The 20,780-nt window shown below is 42.8% G+C and overlaps 1 protein-coding gene across 1 annotated transcript in view; it reads left to right on the top strand.

Annotated features, from left to right (window-relative positions):
- FBN2 (fibrillin 2) overlaps window positions 1-20,780 on the top strand; it is a 526,098-nt gene that overhangs the window by 161,906 nt on the left and 343,412 nt on the right. The window contains 3 exon segments of the mRNA XM_030191959.1: window positions 44-268; window positions 6,716-6,853; window positions 18,927-19,046. Coding sequence (XP_030047819.1) covers window positions 44-268; window positions 6,716-6,853; window positions 18,927-19,046 — 483 coding nt within the window.

Below are 20,780 nucleotides of genomic sequence, written 5' to 3'. Positions count from 1 at the left end.
ACCAGCGAGTGAGTTGTTGATTCTGTTTTGTATTTAATTTCAGATGAATACCGCAGACTGTGCATTGATGGAGTTCCTGCTGGTGGCCACTGGCCTAGTATAACAGGAGGAAATGGATTTGGTCCTGGTGTGAATGGAAATGGTTTTGGTCCTGGTGGGAATGGATTCATCCCTTTTCCTGGTGGCAATGGTTTTACTCCTGGCATAGGGGGCACAGGGATTGGAGGCCATGGCCCTAATGGAAATGGAGCAACTGGTGGAGGGGTTGGTGAGTTTGCAAAACTTCCTTGCACAATCTGCAACATTATGTATGTATAAAGGATTATTATAGTTATTACTTATTACTTGAATTGGCTAAACACTTGCGATCTGGTACTATCACAACCCTCTCACATACAAGCTTTATCAGTGAATTATATTAGAGTCACTTTAATAAATGTCTGATGAAAAAGTGGGAAGAAAACACTTCAAAAGCTCAGTCTGAGTATATCAGTCATTATAGATATCCATCCATTCACTGAGTCAGAAAGACCTCCCATGAAATATTTATTAATAATTCATTTTTCTTATTTCGTAGTGCTATTTTTCAATTTATTTTTTTTACATTTTGAATTTAAAAAATCATAAGCAAATTCTATATTGCAGAAAGCTGAAAAGGTGCAGTGGAATCAGTTATAACTAAGCCAAGTATATGACCGCCAACATGTGTAGATTTTCTAATATGCTGAATTTGGCCTAGGTCATGTGGAAGTATAGAAAAATGGGATGCGCAAGGATGAGTCGGGTTGTCAAGATATATATTGAAGTCCCCTAAGATAAGGAGATAGGGGTATTTCATCATAGCATCAGCTAGTGATTGATAAATTTGTTCCCAATCATCAGCTTTTAATGAGGGAGCACAGTAAAAAAGAACTATACGAAAATGAAGGAAAGAGGTCACCTCCAATAAGAGAAGCTCAGAGTAAGGAGGTCCATAAACTGACAACTCCTTGACCATATGAGAAGATGAATATATACGTGCTAAGCTGCCTCCATGCCTGCCTACCCAGGAGGCATAACAAACTGAGTATCCAGGAGGTAAACTTTGAAAAAAGTAGGATTCTTCACCTTGAAGAAGCCATGTTTCTGTTAATGCAAAAAAGTCAAGGTGGTGCTCTTTTAAGAGGTCCTGAATAAGACTGTATTTCCATTTTACTGATCTGCAGTTCACTAATACAAACACTGAAAATAGGTGTGTCTGGAAATCTGTAGTAGAGGAGCCCATACAAGGAATTAGATATCTGAACCTACTATTAGTAGAAAACTTCCCTAACAGGAAATTGTGAAGTATCTGGTCTCATGTCACCAGAGCCGAGAAGCCAAAAGACTAACAGAGAAATTGTCAGAAATAAAGTAAGCAGCCCTTAATGTCAGAAGCCCAATGAATGGCCCTATAATCCAGCCTGACCCTAGTCGCCCGCCCCAAAGAGCACGCCTAAGGAGCGTGCACCACCATGGGGCGAATGCTGCCAAAAAACAGGTTTAAATAGACACTTGCTTTGGCGCCCACAGATGACACGTAGGTCACATGACCCCTCCCCAGATTGAGATTCAACAACAATAGTGAGCCAAAGCTTGTATGTGAGAGGGTTGTAATAGCATCATTATGGTTACTGCCAGCGTCAGATTTATGGAGAGGCTGAGCCAGGCCTGGTTTCCACCCACTGCGTGTATTAACCTGGTTCCTAAAAAAGTTAGAACTAGAAGCCCATACGTGTAATGAATGTGAAACCAGAACTGGCTGAACCTTTCCCTACAGACATGGAGGCCGATATACAAACCTCTGTAATTTCCTATGAATTAGTGGCCCTTTACCATAGATGTTTGATGTAGATATTAATGAGCTTCAGAAAAGCCATCAAAGTAGAAGCATAGTTATCATTATGCTAAAATCGGCCTGTGAAGCATTTTTCTTGTCCTGGTTTACCAAAAATTTATACTTGACTAGTAAAAAAGGCCCGTTTCTGGAATGAATGAAACGGGCGCTAGCAAGGTTTTCTTGGGAGTGTGTATGTTTGAGAGAGAGAGCCAGAGTGAATGTGCGGGTGTGTGACAGAGTGAGACTGTCTGTGTGACAGTGTGTGTGTGAGCATGAGAGTGTGTGACAGGGCCCCCTCCCCTGTTCCTAATGCCCCTCACCCCGTTCCCTCCCCTCCTTTTCCTCCTCCTTCCCACACTTTGGGTTCCTTAAGGCTTTCAAAAGTCTATGTACCCCCGTGGCCCTAACGCCCAGTATCCGGATACCCCACCGCTTTCCTCCTCACCCCTCCCCCAAGATGTAATACTTTCACATCCTTCATTTTTTTAAAAAAAGTGTCCTATCTACCCTGTGTACAAATGCCCGGCATTCAGATTGTGTTCCTCTCGTAAATTTTAATTTCTTTCATTCATTCAGAACTTGCCCCCTCCCCCCCCCCCCCCCCCCCGAACACTTTTGGTTCCTTCAGTCTTTTAAAACTGTCCTATGTACCCTGTGTGCTAATGACCAGCATTCAGATTGTTTTCCTTTCCCAAATGTTCATGTCTTTCAGTTGTTCAGAACTCCCCCCCCCCCCCCCCCCCATTTAACACTTTCGGTTCCTTCAGTCTTTTAAAACTCTCCTATCAACCCTGTGTCCTAATGGCCAGCACTCAGATTGTTTTGCTTTGCCAAATTGTCTGTCACTGATGTCACTGAGGTCAGTGCATGCCTGCCTAGCAGACCACTTCCGGCAGGCACGGTCCCAAGCACATCCTGTTGGAGGTGAAAATTATTAAATAGGATAGGATGAGCTGATTTGCACAACCTTGCATTGCAGCAGTTCATAAGTTCTGAATGTAGGAAAATATGTGTGAAATTTATTCTTTGGAAAATGGCAAACTTGCAAGTTTTTCACAAACAACAGTACACATTAAAAAAACCATGGAAACTCCCAAAATGTCAGCATTTTTGTGTGGAATACTTTGTCATATAGGTCCTGTTTGCAAAAATAAAAATATAATAATGTAAAAGTTAATGATTTGGCCTCATTAAATTCTATATCTTTTCTTATTCATCTTTGTAATGGTTGGGCTCTATTGATTATTTTATTTTTATTTAAAGCATGAATGTATCTAATTTTTTATTTAGGGGATAGTTACTAACTTGCATTAAAGGAATAATGCATATTTGCCTTTTAGGGCCAGATTCTATATAAGGCATCTAAAATGTAGGCGCATTGGAATTATGCGCATAGTGCTAGTCTATAAATCACGTCTATAGTAAGACACGGTTTATGACATAGCACATAGGCTGAGGGAACACTCATACATTTAGGCATGACCACTTACGCCACTGAAAACCTGGTGTAAATACCTGTGCCTCAATGTACGCGCGTTTCCCCAAATTCTATAACAACATGCATAAATTGATTGATGCCCCCCAACATGCCTACACTCCTCCCGTGACCATGCCCCCTTTTCAGCTACATTCATTGGAATTTATGTGTTCCTCTTTTTAGAATACGCCTGAAAAGAATTGCATGTAAATTCCAATTGGTTATAATTGGCTGTAATCAGCCAATTATCATCGTTAATTGACTTGTTACTCAATTGAGTGGTGTGTGTAAATTGGTCATGCACACAAATTTACGCACTTTGTTATAGAATTCTGGGGAACGCGCGTACATTTAGGTGCAGGTATTTACACCAGGTTTTCAATGGAGTAAGTGACCAAGCCTAAATGTACGTGCGTTCCCCTAGCCTATGCGCTGTTTAGTAAACTGCATCTCACCGTAAATGTGGTTTATAGAATAGCGCTATGCACTTTATTCCAATGTGCCTACATTTTAGGCGCCTCATATAGAATCTGGCCCTTATTAATGTGTTAAATGCAATATTGTGCATTATATTACTGTAACACATGTTAGTTTAAGTCACCCCAGTTGCATGCAGAAACTTCATTATCATGCAGATTGAATAACACAGCTGCACTGAACTCCTCAAGCTGTGTCAATTGTGAAGAAATGTCAGCTCTGGGAGCATTGAGCCGCACACAGCCTGATGCTCTCAGGCATCATCTTAAAGGAGCAGGAAATGTTGAAATAGCAGTAGCAGACCCCCCTTCCCCAGCAAAATCATCCCCCCAGGCTCTGATGGCATATGACCAAAGCTAGTTGCATCCCCCAAAGGACACTCAATCAATGGTTCTTCAAAGACTTTCCCTCTCTCCAAAATCTCCCAGCCCCTGTATGCCTTCCCAGGTTTACCTGAGGTGGTCACTGGTGGTGTAGTGGAATGAGATAGGAGTGATCCTTAGTTGATTCTACCCATTTTAGTTGCAGGTTCAAAGTGGTGCTTACAACCCCCAGTGGTATTTTCCCGGTACTACTGCTAGGGGGTCAGACTGCCATATTCCTATTCTCTCTTCTCGTTATCCCTAGTCTCTTATTTTCTTTCTTTATCACCTAACCTAAATCTTCCACCCTTCTCGCAGCTAACCTGATTTTCCCTCCTCTTTCCATTCCTGTATTTCCATCCCTGATGCTCCCTTGTTATTCTTACCCCATCTCTGATATTTTCTCTCTTCCCCTTCATCCCTACCCCAGATTCGTCAGCCATAAAATTTCTAAAAGAATTAAGTAAATTATGCAAACTCAAATCAAGGTCTAGATTTACTATGATACATGACTGCATTAGCATGTGCTAATGCTGTCAGCATTCACATTTAATAAATAGGTCCTGCTGCATAAAATGGGGTCTGTGTTAAATAATGGGGTGAATTCTATAAATGATGTCTAAAAAATCAGTGCCGAAAAAAAAACTTAAGCAATATTCTATAAGCCAAACCTAAAGTTCAGCATGATTTAAAGACTAACATGTAAGTGGAGAGGTCATGCATAAAATTAGGTGCCACCATTTGCACCAGCAAAAACATGGTGCAAATGCCCGTGACTAAATTTATGCGTGGAGCACTCATACTTTAAGATTACACTTGTATCTCAAAACCACACCCCACTTAAGTTCCAATTAAATCTAATTAGTGCCAATAATTGCTTGTTAAAAAGCCAATTATTGGCACTAATTGGCTTGTTATTCTATTAAATTGTGCGTTCAAATCGGGGACATGCCTAAATTTCCACGCGCATTTTTTTGCGACTTTTATAGAATCGGGGGAATATGTGTTAGTGCATGGTAATATAGCAGCACTTTTAGGAAATCTATCCCCAAGTTTAGAAAACTATTTTAAAATATAAATAAAAGTTTATTATATTATTATGCAAAATGATTTAAATATATTCAAATGTGATAGTGTATTGCTGCAAAATTTCAGAAATCATGCTTCTAAAACTGCCCCTGATCTGCATCAGGGAACCAGGGGCTATGGTTATAATACTGACCAGGCAGGCACTAATATTTTGCCATACCTTTCAACCCACTGATGACTGTGTGCATATTTCTGAAATATTATAGTTGTAAGCCATCTTGGCATTTTGTGGCCACAACAGTGAAAGTTCAAATCCTGTGATATGTCAGAAGCGTGCTGGACCTGACCACTGTTTGCATAGGAGATTTCTAAGCAACATGGTGTCCTGTAGGAAAGGATACTTGTGATTTAGGGGCCGATTCTCAGAACTCCGGCGCTGTAAGGAACTGTGGGAGCAGTGCAGAAAAAACAAAATTCCCAATGCTCAACACTAATAGCATGCAAATTGTATGCACGCTGTTAGTGTTGAGCATTGAGATGTTAAGGGGGAGGAATGTGCCCGGAGCGTACGCACAAGATCTATGCTTATGCTCAGTCAAAAAATCGATTCCCAGTTAGCTTGTTATATTTGGCTGCTAAGAAACAAGGGTTTGTTTTTTTTGTGTATGCATTTTGCACCTGACTAGAATTACAGAAGATTTAGGTAACTCTCTTATTGGTTTGTCTACACCACAAATTAACTCTGCGGCGTTGCATAATTCTTGCCACTAGGTATAGCAATTGCTTTCAAAATGGTCTTTTCATTACCTTCACTGCCATCTCCAAGGTGACGGTAAGTTTTCTGTGGTAAGGGCACAGTCTTCTTCTGCTCTGTTCTTTGAGCATTGGGGCAGGGTATAGGGATGAGCTTATTTACATGCAGTTTGCAGCCATCTTTTGGTCTGGGTGTTATTTCCTGCGCTTGTGCCCTCTGAATATTCTCTGTGACCTAACGCCGGCATTAGTCCGGTGCTAAGCGCCTCTAGCGCCGGCGTTAGGTTCTGAGAATTGGCCCCTCAGTGAGGGAACATTTTTGTCTGAGCCAATCCTGAACCCCGCTGGAAAGGACACTAAGCTGCTAAAGGGGCTGTGTTTCAAATGTGACATTAAGGCAAACTTCCAAGGAAGATGTGATCCTCAAAGCCATGACTGCAGTCTGACAGGGCTTGTAATTCTGATCTGACCAAATCCCCAGGCTCTCTGCTTACTCACCACCTCCCCTCTTAGAAGAATCTCTGCCCCACTCTGCTGTGTGGATTCTTCCTTGTTGCATGCAATTATTTATCAATATGGGGAAAATAAGCCTGTGCAGAAAAAAGATGGTGCATTATTTGCAGCCTAATCTTTGATTGGTATTTTTCCCCTTCCCATGGTCGTGTTTAGCATGGAATTACATATAGGACATTATAGAAGGCGTAATTGGTTAATAAATACATAATCTCATATTTATAGATCTAACCTTTTTTTTTTCAGCAACATTGAATCAGACCATAGATATCTGTCGGCAGTACCCCAATCTTTGTTTAAATGGGCGTTGCATCCCCAATCTTCACAGCTACCGATGTGAGTGCAACATGGGTTATAAGCAGGATGCACAAGGGGAATGCATAGGTAAGTGAAAGACTTTTTAAAATGTTTTTTTCACATTTGTATCCCCGTGCCTCCTAAGACTAGGTTTGAGTTTACAGTGGAAGTTATTTTTCTAGCTGTCTTCCCAAATGAAAAAAAGAGAGCTACTCAAATGATGTTCTGAGACCGTTCTTAAGAAAAGATGCAGAAACGGGGGGGGAGAACCTGATTTCTCTCAGGCCCAAATGCTGAAAATTCTGGCACTGTTCTGAACAGCACCGTAAAAAAACCACCGGAACAGCGCAGAAAAACAACTCCCTAGTGCTCTACGCTAATGAGATGCAAATGTAGGCACGCTGATAGCACTGAGCATTTGGGGGTTTGGCAGGACTGTGCCTGGTGCATGCACAGGAGAGCGTCTTGATAAGCTCGGCTCCTGTGCGCATGCGCCTGGAAAAACCCAAACGTGAAGCACCATTGGCATCTGTTTTCTGCGGCCCAGTGGCATAGCTACGTGGGGCCACGGGGGCCTGGGCCCCCATAGATTTGGCCCTGGACCCCCTGCTGACGACCCTCTCGACCCCCCCTCCTGCCGCCGCCATCGCCGTGGGCTACCATTGCTGGCGGGGGACCCCAATCCCCGCCAGCCGAGGTCCTCTTCTTCCCGCGAATGCTTTGCTCTGTTTCTGACGTCCTGCACGTTGTACGTGCAGGATGTCAGACTCACAGAAACAGAACAAAGCCATCTTGCAAGGCTTCGTTCTGTTTCTGTGAGTCTGACGTCCCCAGCCAACAAAGGTAGCCCACGACGGCACTGGCGGGGGAGGGTTGGCAGCTGGAGGGGGGTCGAGAGTGTCATCGGCAGGAGGGGGGTCAAGAGGGTCGTCGGCAGGGGTCGTCAAAGTTGGTGGTGGTGGTGTCAGGGGGGGGGGGGTGGTCGGTGGCACCGGGGGGGGGGGCTAAAATGTGCCCCCTCACCTTGGGCTCTGGACCCCCCTCCCGCCGAAGTCTGGCTACGCCCCTGCAGTGTGGCCTAAATATAAGCATTTTAATTTTCGCTTGGATGCTTATATTTGAATGCAGGAAACACGCCAATGTGTGCTTTCAGTTTTGGGTCTGCTGTGACTCGCCCATATTCATTTCTCACAACCAGCACTTAAGGGCTTGTATGGGCTTCCTTCTGCCTCCAAAAGCAATTGGAACTGGCAGATTTTGAAGAAAGAATCGTGAGAAATCCTCTCTTCCAACACCCTAATGCCTGCTCCGATCTGATGTTATTTTTTGCAGCGGTAAGTCATCTTTGTGTTGGGATCTCTTTTCTGAGCATTAGAGAGGAACACAAAATAACCTCATTTACATCAGCTTGACTACATTAGCATGATACTTGTGCTGTTCATCTGTGCGCTCGTTCATTCACGTGCTCCGGGCCCCTGAACATTCTGCGCAGGTAAATGCAGGCACTAGTCCAGCGCTATTGGCTTCTAGCTCCCGCATTTATCTTTGAGCATCAGAGCCTCACTGCTGTGCATACTCTTGGCCTATGTCCATACCTTGTTGCTGGTTACCCATACAGTTCAGTAGCATTTGCTTTAGACACATCTTTATCTGTAATGATCAGAGCAGTGTGGATAATCTAATCACTCTTCTTAAAGGGTATAGTAAACAGAAAAGAGTTTTCTTTATAAGTGCTTATAAATTCCCAGTCCCTTTCAGCAAGATTTCGTGCTGACAGGTCTTATGAAGCATCATACAGACACTGCTGAAACTGCTTAGAATTAGAAACAAAACTTTCATTATTGGCATTCTACAAGTTGGGATGGAGAAAACTGAAATATGAGTTTGGCAAGCAAGAGCTAGAATCTTAGCTAAACATGAGACCAGACTGCAATTTACACCAAATAAAAGAAAGGATTTGGGGCAATTATGATTTTATAGAAACCATTGGATGTACTTTTTGTTCTGCATTCTTTCTAATCTCTCGCTGTCTTACTGTCCCTGAGGAATTAGGGGAACAAGGAATGGCCGATATTTAGTCATGTGACCCTGGTTATTGTAGAGCTGAATGCTGAAGTTGGCTAAAATGTAAAAAGGGCAGTTGTGTAACAAGTCGGCAATATATTTATGCAGCAGTTGTGCACCTCAGAGGTGTAGCTAGGTGGGGCCACAGCGGCATGGGCCCCCATAGATTTAGCCCTGGCCCCCTGCTGCCGACCCTCCCCCACCATATTCAACCCCCCCCCCCTCCTGCTGCCACCATCAAGTACCTTTGCTGGCGGGGGTCCCTAACCCCCGCCAGCCGAAGTCCTCTTCAGCACCAGTCTCCGGCACGTTGCTGATCTGGATTCTGTGAGTCCTAACGTCCTGCACGTGGATTCTGTGAGTCCTGACGTTCCAGACCCAAAAGAAAGTTGCAGAACAGGCTTAATCTATGAACCTTAGAATGCCTTTCTATCGCTCCATGGTGCGACCTCACCTCGAATATTGTGTTCATTTCTGGTTGCTGTATCTCAAAAAAGATATAGTGCAATTAGAAAAGGTACAGAAAAGGGCGACGAAAATGATAAATGGGATGGGACGACTTCCCTCTGAGGAAAGGCTAAAGTGGCTAGGGCTCTTCAGCTTGAAGAAAAGATGGCTGAGGGGAGATAAGATAGAGGTCTATAAAATAATGAGTGGAGTGGAACGGGTAGATGTGAATCGATTGTTTACGCTTTCCAAAAATATTAGGACTAGGTGGCACACAATGAATCTACAAAGTAGTAAATTTAAAATGAATCGTAGGAAATTTTTCTTCACTCAACATGTAATTAAACTCTGGAATTCATTGCCAGAGAATGTAGTAAAAGCAGTTAGATTAGCGGGGTTTAAAAAAGGTTTGGATGGCTTCCTAAAGGAAAAGTCCATAGACCATTATTAAAATGGACTTGGTGAAAATTCAGTTCTTATTTCTAGGATAAGCAGCATAAAATGTATTGTACTTTTTTGGGATCTTGCCAAGTACTTGTGACCTGGATTGGCCACTCTTGGAACTGTAATCTGTGAGGGGACAGTTAGGAAAGAGTAGTCACTTGAGACTTAAAGTCAGGCCCACAGCACCACCAATAGGAACAACAGACAGGCATTCCTTTCCAATCCAGTCCCAGAGTAGTGCTTTGAGTGCCCTATATGAGGTGGAAGTTTGGAGCAGAGTTCAGTCTCCTAGTGGGAAGGCCACGGTGAAGGATGCTGGAGCCATGTCTAAACCTGCAACCCTGATGGAAAGTGTGGGACTTTCTTGTTCACATTTTACCTGTGGGTTTTTTTTTGTTGTTTGTTTACCCACAGGCTACCCATTTTAAGTATGTTTTGAATATGCTTAAATGACAGTATTTCCCTGCCAGCGGGTGGTTGTAGCTGAAAGCAGATCTTTGTGGGTGGTGGCAGGTGGGCAGTCCGGTATAGGGCTTGACCCCAACTATTTAATATTTGTTTGGGATTCTTTTTGCATGCCATAAACGGGTTTGAGATAAAGGACAATTTCCTGGACATTTTTGTTTTGCATTTATGGAGCTGTTCCTTGAAGTTTGAGGACCTTTTATTGAAATCCATAGAGGGAGAAGAGGCCGGGGCTGGACCAAGGCCTCTCTGGGTAACCTTGTTGGAGGCTGTCTCAACAGAGGTTACATGAGGGTAACCTCATAAGAGCAAGAACCTAACTGTTTATTTGAAAGACAGAGATGTCTGTGCTGACAGGAGCCTGAGGACTGCTAAGGAGAAGTCTTCACGGATACTTGGCCTACACCACCAAGGGGGTGGCAGTTACCAAGTGGAGGAGTAGCCTAGTGGTTAGTGCAGTGGACTTTGATCCTGGGGAACTGAGTTCGATTCCCACTGCAGCTCCTTGTGACTCTGGGCAAGTCACTTAACCCTCCATTGCCCCTGGTACAAAATAAGTACCTGAATATATGTAAACCGCTTTGAGTGTAGTTGCAAAAACCTCAGAAAGGTGGTATATCAAGTCCCATTCCCCCCCCCCCCCCCCTTTCACAGATTCTTGTCCTGGACTTCCAGTTTGGGGATGGTAAAGTAAGATGGAGGTCAGACTGGCTCCCACTCCCGTCTAATTGGCAAACTTATCAAATACACCCACGCAATTCAGCTGCAAGTGCACTGTTCACCATTTTGCACTACTGGCCTCCAGATCGGTGAGAAATGAGCACACCACGCTATGGATCCCAAGATGGCAGATACGCCGGCATCGCCCTCACCACCCGCTGGATCAGAATGAGCGGCCGAGATAATAGCAGATGTTAGTGCGGCACTTGAAGTGACTATGGGGAAACAATTTCAAAAAGTTATGGACAAACTGGACCAGATGGAGGTCCAGTTCACCGTTTTAAACCAAGATGTCCAGGCACTGCAACGGGGAATTAGCGAGGTGGAAGACAAATCAGAGGTTAATAGGTGAAGGCTGAGAGAACAAGTAAGTCTCAGCATTTTTATCCCATTAAATGTAGAATATTTTCCTAACATTAACTATATACTTATTAATTATATATTTACCAGATTCCACAATACCTAGCATTCTGTTTGCTTTCTTAGCCGCCGCCGCCGCACACTGAGCAGAAGGTTTCAACATATCATCAATGATGATGCCTAGATCCCTTTCCTGGTCGGTGACTCCTAATGTGGAACTTTGCGTAGCTATAGTTCAGGTTCCTCTTTCTTACATGCATCACTTTGCACTTGCTCACATTAAACATCATCTGCCATTTGGACGCCCAGTCTCCCAGTTTCCTAAGGTCCTCTTATAATTTTTCACATCCTCTTGCGATTTAAAAACTTTGAATAACTTTGTGTCGTCAGCAAATTTAATTACCTCACTAGTTACTCTCCTTTCTAGATCGTGTATAAATATGTTATAGAGCAGTGGTCCCAGCACAGACCCCTGGGGAACCCCACTATCTACCCTTCTCCATTGAGAATACTGACAGTCTTTCATAAAGAGTGCCACCCTTTTTCCAACTAGAGAGCAGTCTTTTGAAAGAATGCATCCATTATTGTCAAACAAAAATACAACAAATGTTTGTGTTTTTTTCTGTTCATTTTGGGGTTTTAATGACATGCAACAACGTGAGAAATGTCATTGACATTTTCCATGTCATTGCAAATGACAGCCCATTCATATTGCCTACATCACAGCCCCTGCCTCTGCTCCGCCCAGACTACACCCCAGGGAATGCCTACACACACATCACATATAAGTTGTGCATACTTTCCGTGTGGGTCAAACAATTTAAGGTTAATAAAATTACCCCCGTATATGCATACATGTACTAGGTTCAAGCAGAGGTATTCCTGGGGTGGACTGGAGTTTGCATTTATGCACATCCTTTTGAAAATTCAGATACACTGTATGTGTGTAAATTATCATAGAAAATGTGTGCATGATAAAAAGTAGGTCTATATGTAAGTGTATGCATGCCCTGGGGTAATTTTCAAAGTGAAAGTGGAGGTATGCACATACTTTAGCTTTAAAATTCAGAAAGAGAAGTTCTGTGCATACTTGGTACCTGAGCACGCAGTAATAAACAGTACATGTACATCTGGCCACTTCTAGAACTGCTCTGAGGTTTACATGCATACAACTCCATGCTACCAATGCATGGAATGTCTTTGCATATATATAATTCTTATTAAGTAGACCTAATTACAAGTGTGGGGATTCTAATCAATTAATTCATATATAATCCCAAACACATATCTCTCATCTCAAATATCATTCAAAGTAGTGATAACAAACATTGTACTCTGAATATTTTCTCGGGGATCTTCAGATATCCAATTCATTTATACCTTATGGGGAATTGTACCCCATTCTTAATGGTATTTTACAGATCTTCATAGATCTACCCGATCTTGTAATATCTTCTAAAAATATCTATTCTATCTTATCCATTAGTTAACATTACTTAACTTCAAATAGGTAGTAGTGGAGCAGCAAATTTTCTTTCTATTCAAACCTCCGCCGACTTGGCCAGGTTTCGTATGTACTTCATCAGGGGAGAGGTTTGCTGCGACAAAATAAAAACATTAAGAATTGTTTTCAAGTCTTAATAGTATCACCACTTTCTACTTTAATTCATTCTTATATAACAAATTTATTTACCATCGTACGTTCACTTCCGTGTTCCCAGAAAATGGCTGCGGCGTTCTCTAACGCTGTTTGCATATATATAAGCATTCCTGGGGGCAGAGAAGGGATGAAGTTTGGTCAGTTATGACACTTATGCATCTATGTTATAAAATACATGCTGAAATGTTATGCCTTGGCCTTACAGATCTTCTCCATCAGTAGATGGGTGGATTTAATGGAGGGTGGCTATTTTATAGAGCTATGGAGGGTAATTTTATAACAGGACAACACATGCACCTACATATCTGCAGTTTCAAAACTGTTGAATGGGTCTAATTGCAAGCTTTGCACACTTCTTTCCATATTCTTTGATCACGCATGGGTAAAGGTGTAGCCTTCTGCTTAAACCATTTATCTGCTGATTACCCACGTTGGGTTGCAGATAAGCCAGTCAAACTTGGAACAGACATGGGAAGCAATTGCTTGCCCTGGGATTTCTACTATGGAGTGTTGCCATGATTTGGGTTTCTGCCAGGTACTTGTGACATGGCTTGGCCATTGTTTGGAAAACATGATACTGGGTTAGATGGACCATTGGTCTGACCCAATATGGCTACTCTTATATTCTTATGTAAAACTTCTATTCTTCTACCTACTAGTGCCGAGTCAGAAAGAAATGAGATTTTCAGAAATTTTCCCTCCTCATCCCTCTGTCCCTGTTCCTTCTAATCCACATCTCCATGGACCTACATGTTTTCTGTCGCCTTTTCTCTCAGCCCCCTCATTTTCTCTCTATTTGTTTTTGATTTTTCCATTTTCCTATGTCTGTCAGTGTCACCACTGCCACCCCCCTCTAACTCTTTTCTACATATGATCTCTCCTCCTTCCTATCCTTCAACTTGGCCAGTTATCTCCTCACTCTTTGCTCTTTTATCCTCCATAGCCTTCCTTAATATTTCCTGCCCTCCCTCCACCCATTCCTCCCCTCTTGGCTCCTGCCTCTGGGCCAGCAGCTGTAGTAACAGTGTGGTCTGTGGGAATAACTGACACAGCTCTCCCTCATCATCTTTGTGACCCGTGCTGTCTCTGCTGCGGCTCTAGGCCAGGAGATGAAGCTGACGATCTGGGAAGCATGAAGTTTTTTTTAAGTATACACACATACTTTTTAAAACTCTTACAGTGCTGTGAGACTTTACAAAGTGTGTATATGTGTGTGAGAGAGAAAGAGAGAGCCGGCGAACATCCAAACGTGTGAATCTAATGCTTACAGTTGCCAGCTGGCTCCATTTTATATTGACAGACTAATGTAGTCCTTGTTTAACCTCTTTGTATGCATGAACTTGTCTGCATGATTTTTCTCAGGATAGCAGCACTCCAAGTTCATGTCTCCTATGAAGTAAAACCAGGGCTGCATCTGGAAAAGTTTGTCACTAGACAACCCTATTCACATTTGGAAGAACGACACCTAAGGTGTACAAGAGAGTGGAAAGGAGGCAAATGTGAAACGGGGATTTAGTAAAATTACCCCTAACGCGTGGTTAGCATTAAAGCGTTTTGTGTCAATTTGCCCATTTACACCCTGCATGTTACCTATTTAAAAAAAATATTTTTAGGAGGGGACATATCGTGGGTAGGTAGACAGTAGGTGTTCCCACATTATCCAATTAGCGTGTTATGATTAGCATGTGCTAACCGGATAACACAGTTAACACAGAAGCACTTACCACCTCCCATGTTAATTCTTTGCAGTTACTATGCACTACTGGGAACATTAACACATGACCTGCAATTAAAACAAAGAAAAAGCCCTGAAAAATACCGTGTTGCCTCGCTTAGCACGTGGGAAAGTTCCACATTAACCTGCATTAAACGCAGATTTTACCATTCTTTAGTACACTGACCCCTTAGTGTGTCTCCTGTACACAAACTAATGTTCTCTGACTGAGCCACCCTGCGACTTTTAGTTCTGTGCTACCATGCAGGAGAGTAGAGGGAAGAATAAAAATTTGAATGCCCTGTTTGGTGAGAGGAACTGGGCCTGGATGGGGGACAGAGACAGTGAGCATATACCCAGGAAGAGAGGAAAGGTGGAAGCTACCATTACATTGATATCATTTTCTGACTAACCAATGATCCTCAAGGGTCACGTGAACCTGGTAGACTATCTGGGGAGGGGTGGGGATAGCAGTGATTAATGAAGACCAAAGACAGAAAAGAATTTTTAAAAATATTATCAACAGTGGAAAATACAGAGCAATACTGGGCATTGCATATAAAGAGGGTTTTAAATTAGCCCAAGTTTGACATTTCTGATCTGTAATACATCACCTGGTGCCAATTCTTGGAGCTGATACCAATCATCTGTCCTATGTATTTAGTCCTTTCATCCAGTTTGTGTACTCATGATTTGAAATGACTCAGGACCTGTAACACTTTTGAATTATTTGGGATGTTTGTATTTACTGCATACAGCCTATTGAAAATAAACAAATTGCATGGTGCTACAGCTTTGGATAACAAAAAACTGCAGTATTTATCAGCATCATGTACAAAATTCTGCTGCTCAGTTGTTATTTTGATTTAGCATCAGGCAGCAACTTCAAACATAACCTGCTGCCTACCAGAGAGCCAACACAGCTCAGCCAAACAAGGTGTTTGGCTGAGCTGTGTTGGCTGTCTGGTATGCAGCAAGTTATGTTTAAAGTTGTCTTGCAAGGTGATTGCACTTTATTTAGGCTTTCCCTCTGCCACGATCCGCCCAGGTGGAAACAGAAAGTTGCATCAGAGGGGGCAGACTGTGGCAGAGGGAAAGTGCTGGGGGGGGGGGGGGGGGGGGGGGCACAGACAGCACTGCCATGCTAGCGACCCCCTGTAAAGAAGAATGTAGTTTAAAAGTAGACTGGGAAGTTGAGGGAGATGTCAGATGGGGGTGGAGAGAAGGGGAAATCATGCTGTCCCATGAGAGGCCCCCTGGAGCAGCTGTTTTAAAAATAGATCAGGGGAGGGGGGTTCAAAGATGAAGGGGAATATCAGACCAGGGGTGGGAGGAGGTAAAGGGGAAGAATTATGGTCCCAGAGACAGAGGAGCGTGACAGAGAGATGGTGGACAGTGGGATGGAGGGAGGGCAGAGAAAGGGAAAGAAAGTGGACCTGGGGGATGGTGTGGAGGGAGGAGGAGAAAGGTACTGGATGTGAGGGCAGTTAGGAAGAGAAAGGAAAAGATGGTGGACCTGGGGGTGATAGGGAGGGGGAAGAGAGAGAGAAAGAGAGATGGGATGGTAGAGTAGTTGGTAAGAGAAAGGGAGAGACAGTGGACCCAGGGATTGTGAAGGGGGGGGAGGGAGAGAGAGAGATTTGGGATGGGAGAATAGTTGGTAAGAGAAAGGGAGAGATGGTGGACCCAGGGTGGTAGGGATGGAGGGAGAGATGCTGGATGGAAGGGCAGTTGGAAAGAGAAAAAGAGAGATGGTGGACCGGGGTGGTGGGGAGGGAGGGAAAGATGCTGGATGGGAAGGCAATCTGGAAGAAATTTGACCTGGAGATAAAAGGGAGGGAAGAGAGATGGAAAAATGTTGGGTCTGGGGGTGGAAGAGAGGGAGAGATGCTGAATAATAGGATGGAGGGAGGAAAGAGATGCTGCATCAAGAGGGAGGGAAGAAGAAGAACCAAAAAGAGAGGGAGTAATGTTGGACCACGGGGGTGGGGGAGAGAGGAGGACAGATGGAGGGGACAGGAGAGAAAAAAGGTTGAGACAGGAAGGAGCTAGGGGGAGGAGGGAAAGGGACAGGGAGATTTCAGACAATAAGAGTGGAGAGAGGGAGAACAAATTCTGGAAATGGTAGACATGTGGGAGAGGTCAAAAGGGAGTAGAAAGAAGATGAGTGAGAGGAGAATAATGAGTACAGAGGTAGAAATGTGGTAATGGGGAGTAGATAGATAGAAGTACATAGGAGGCTGGGAAAGAAGTGAGATGGGAAATTGATAGGTAGCTGAAAATTAAAAGGAAGGAGCAGGGTGTGAAAGAGGGTGAAATTTCAGTGAGTATATATTAGAGATAGGCGTAGTGAGGGAGCAGAACAAGAGAGAAGATAGGAGAAAAGAAAGTGGACAGCAGACACTGGAAAGAAAATTAGCAGAAGACAGACAAGAAAGCAGAAAAGAGAAACTGAGACCAAGATGATGGAAAAACAAAATGTCCAGACAACAAAGGTAGAAAAAAGTGCTATATTTTGAATCTATTAACTGGAATATGTTAGCTTTGTGATCTGTATATCACAGACGTTTTTGTATTGTATTCAGTAGTGTAGCTAGACAGCTGATGGGGGGGGGGGGGGGGGGGGTGAGAGAACTTTAGCCCAAAATAGGTGGGCACCAAATTTTCTCCCCATCCAACTGCAAAATATAAATACCTGAGCTGGTGGGGATCCCTAAGTCTTGCCAATTTTAAAGAAACTATGCCTTGTACCACACACTTCCTCACACCCCGTTATAGAATTACCCTCCAAGACACCTATTTGGAGCCTATTCTATAAAGGAAAATGGGTGCCTACTTTCCTTTATAGAATATTAGCCTAGCAAGGCAAATACACAGTTATAATTTAGCGCAACCATTTAAACCAGCCCTATTGTTGGTGTAAATGCTCACTTCTAGATTACTAAAAAAGCGCACATAAATTATAGTACTGTATAACTTACACATGGAACCATGTGCCCTACCCACGCTTCACCCAGACCCTGCCAATGTGTACACCCAACTTCAAACTACTTGCCATTGCATTTAGATGGAATATTGGCGTTTGTGCGTATATGTGCACACATACACGCATATACCTGTATTCTACTAATTTACATACAATCTTGTCACCTAAATATTGGTGCCTTCTTTATAGAATTACTGTACCTCCAAAGCCTTTAACACATCTTAGTAATAGAGCACATGAATCTGCACATGCTTATGAATCTCCTAAGAATCTAGACAAGTCTCCAAGAGAGTTTGTAAGCACAAGTGCCGTTTCATTTATTTATTTTTTTCCAGGAAAGAATTTGTGAAAATTTCTGTAATTTCATGTGAAACAGTGAAAGCCAAACCATTTGGACATCTCTACTGTCCTCTACATAGCATTTAATTTTGGAACTGTTTGTTTATTTAGTGTCATGATTTCTTGCTTTCCCATAGGCTAAACAGCCCTGAGGAAAGTGCAACCCAAACAAAACATCAGACAATGCATAGATAAACTAATAAAATTAATATATTACAACACATAACTTGGAAACAATCACATCAATCAAAAGCTTGAACAGATAAAAGTGCTGTTACATCTTTCTGAAAATTATCCTCTGTACTCTGTGTGTGTGTTTTAAAATGTTGCACAGGATGTATATTTTGTCATTTGTTTTATCCTTGCAGTCTGTTTCAGAGAGAATTGAGTTTAGAAATGCATTAAATTAAATTAAACAGCCTTTTATATTCTTGGGTTTCTGGACTACATCTGTTTAATTTAGTAGTTAAAATACTTTGTTTTTCATCCCTTTCTCTCATTGAACACTAACAATTAGCATTAAGCTATTATCTCTTCACCTTGCACTATTGTCAGCTTTTCACATAATTGTTCTGAGATGTTGTGATAAACTGTAGAAATGGTGCTTGAGTGTCATCAGATATGATATTAGACTGATTTTCTTCTGGCAAACCAACAAATAACCTGAATTTCATGGAACAGGCACTCTCAAGCAGCCTACAGCAAATCACTTTTCCAGAGTCATTCACACATTGGTTTAAAAGTTTATAGCTTGGCACACTTCAGCTATGTAGAAGGCCGCTTTTGGCACACTCAAAATAAGTGAGGTAAAGTGTAAGTTCTTGTGTCCTTGGTTTTAGCAAAGGCAAGCTTCTCCTTAGTTGACCATCAATTACCCTATTTTACCAACTAGAAATGCTTTATTTCAAAGCAAATGAATTTGTCAGCCTCTCTCTAATGTTATTTTTTTTTCTTCAAACAGACGTTGACGAGTGCACATCAAACCCGTGCACCAATGGAGACTGTGTCAACACCGCTGGATCATATTATTGCAAATGTTACGCGGGTTTCCAGAGAACTCCCACCAAACAAGCTTGCATTGGTAAGGCATTGCAGACAGAACATCTGTATTTTACAGAGGCTTCATTTAACCTCTAGTGTCAAGCCCTTTTTGAGGGGTCCTTTTACTAAGCCACGTTAAAAAGTGGTTTGCGATAGTGTAGGCGTGGGTTTTGGGTGCTAAGAAATATTTTTCAGCGCACGTACAAAAAATGCCTTTTTTTGCCGAAAATGGTTGTGCGGCAAAATCAATTTTGCTGCGCATCCATTTTGGGTGTCTGACTTTACCGCTAGCCATAGACCTAGCAGTAATAAATCTGCATGGTAAGGACCAACGCGCGTCAGGTGCCACTTGATGCACGTCCATTACGTGCATCCCAAAATAAAAAATATTTTCCAGATGCTTGTAGCGGACATGCGCCAAAAATGAAATTACCGCAAGAGGCATGCGGTAGTCTTGCGGTAAGTTCATTTTGACACGTGTTGGGTGCGCGTAGAGCCTACCGCAGCTTAGTAAAAGGGGCTGAGTTCTGAAGGTACTTATTACCAAGTCCAGGACAAGGGCAGGAGCCTTCTATTCCTGAAACTTCACATTAGCTGCAACCTTGGCTCGGACCTGTTGCCCAGGTACCTGTCGAGGTATTTCTGATCTCATGATTTCCCAAATGAATGCTGCTCTTATTAGGGCATTAAGGCCACATTTTAAATTATTGGCTGGGGAAATCTAATGTATAAAATGTCCCTCCAGCACATACTGGTAGAGATTTGCATTACTGTTGAAGAGGAATTTGCTGCACACCCTAAGCAACAGAGTATCCCCTTTCAAGTGAATGGAAAGAGTCATCATAACTCATGTTCAATTGGTTTTAGCAGCATGTTACCACAGCCCATGCCATCCATTCTGAGCAAAGGTACTTGCAAGGCTAAATAAATAAATGTGTGGGAATGCTAGAGCAGAGTGTTGTTGCATTGTGTACTGTGTTTAGCTCAGAGCACAGACTCCAGAAATAATTCAAGTCTTGGACTTTGAATAGCCCATGTGTGAAAATGTTCAGACTATAGCACAATGTTGATTTATGTTTAGTGGATTTTGCATTTGGATCTGTGCCTTGGTAAAGAGGTTTTTGAAGTGCTGTGTGTCGCAGCCCAGTCTACATATCCCCGTCCATGCTCCCCCTCCTGTCTGAAGCCCTGGACAAAGGAAACAACAGAAAGACAGGCATCAAAATTTTAACGAGGGCACTGTTTTATTGCATGCAGTCTTAAAAACAAGGCATGAAATTTCAAATGCAATTATACCTGCACAAAAAGTAACCACTCATCAGACTTGCTCAGCTTGAGATTAGTGGGACAGGAGCCCAGGAAATTAATTTTGTGGTACATTATGAGAATGCTACAAATCACCACGTGAACACCGATGCACCTTTCATATAGCCAGGTGCTGCCAACAAGTTAAGGTGAAGAAAACAGGTAGAGACCCAGTTTGTTGGTGGCACCTACCCACAGATAAGGTAAATACATGGCCTAATATTGAAAAGCAGTTATTTGGATAGTGGCATCTCTAGGGTGCAGAGACCCTAGCAGTTCCCTGACTTCAGTGCCTTACATAGTAACATAGTAGATGACGGCAGAAAAAGACCTGCACGGTGCATCCAGTCTGCTCAACAAGATAAACTCACATGTGCTACTTTTTGTGTATACCTTACCTTGATTTGTACCTGTCCTTTTCAGGGCACAGACCGTATAAGTCTGCCCAGCACCATCCCCGCCTCCCGCC

The sequence above is a fragment of the Microcaecilia unicolor genome, chromosome 2, assembly GCF_901765095.1.
Source record: "Microcaecilia unicolor chromosome 2, aMicUni1.1, whole genome shotgun sequence".
NCBI classification, from domain to species: domain Eukaryota; kingdom Metazoa; phylum Chordata; class Amphibia; order Gymnophiona; family Siphonopidae; genus Microcaecilia; species Microcaecilia unicolor.
Note: the sequence above shows the minus strand (reverse complement) of the source record. Positions and strands in the feature narration are given on the sequence as shown.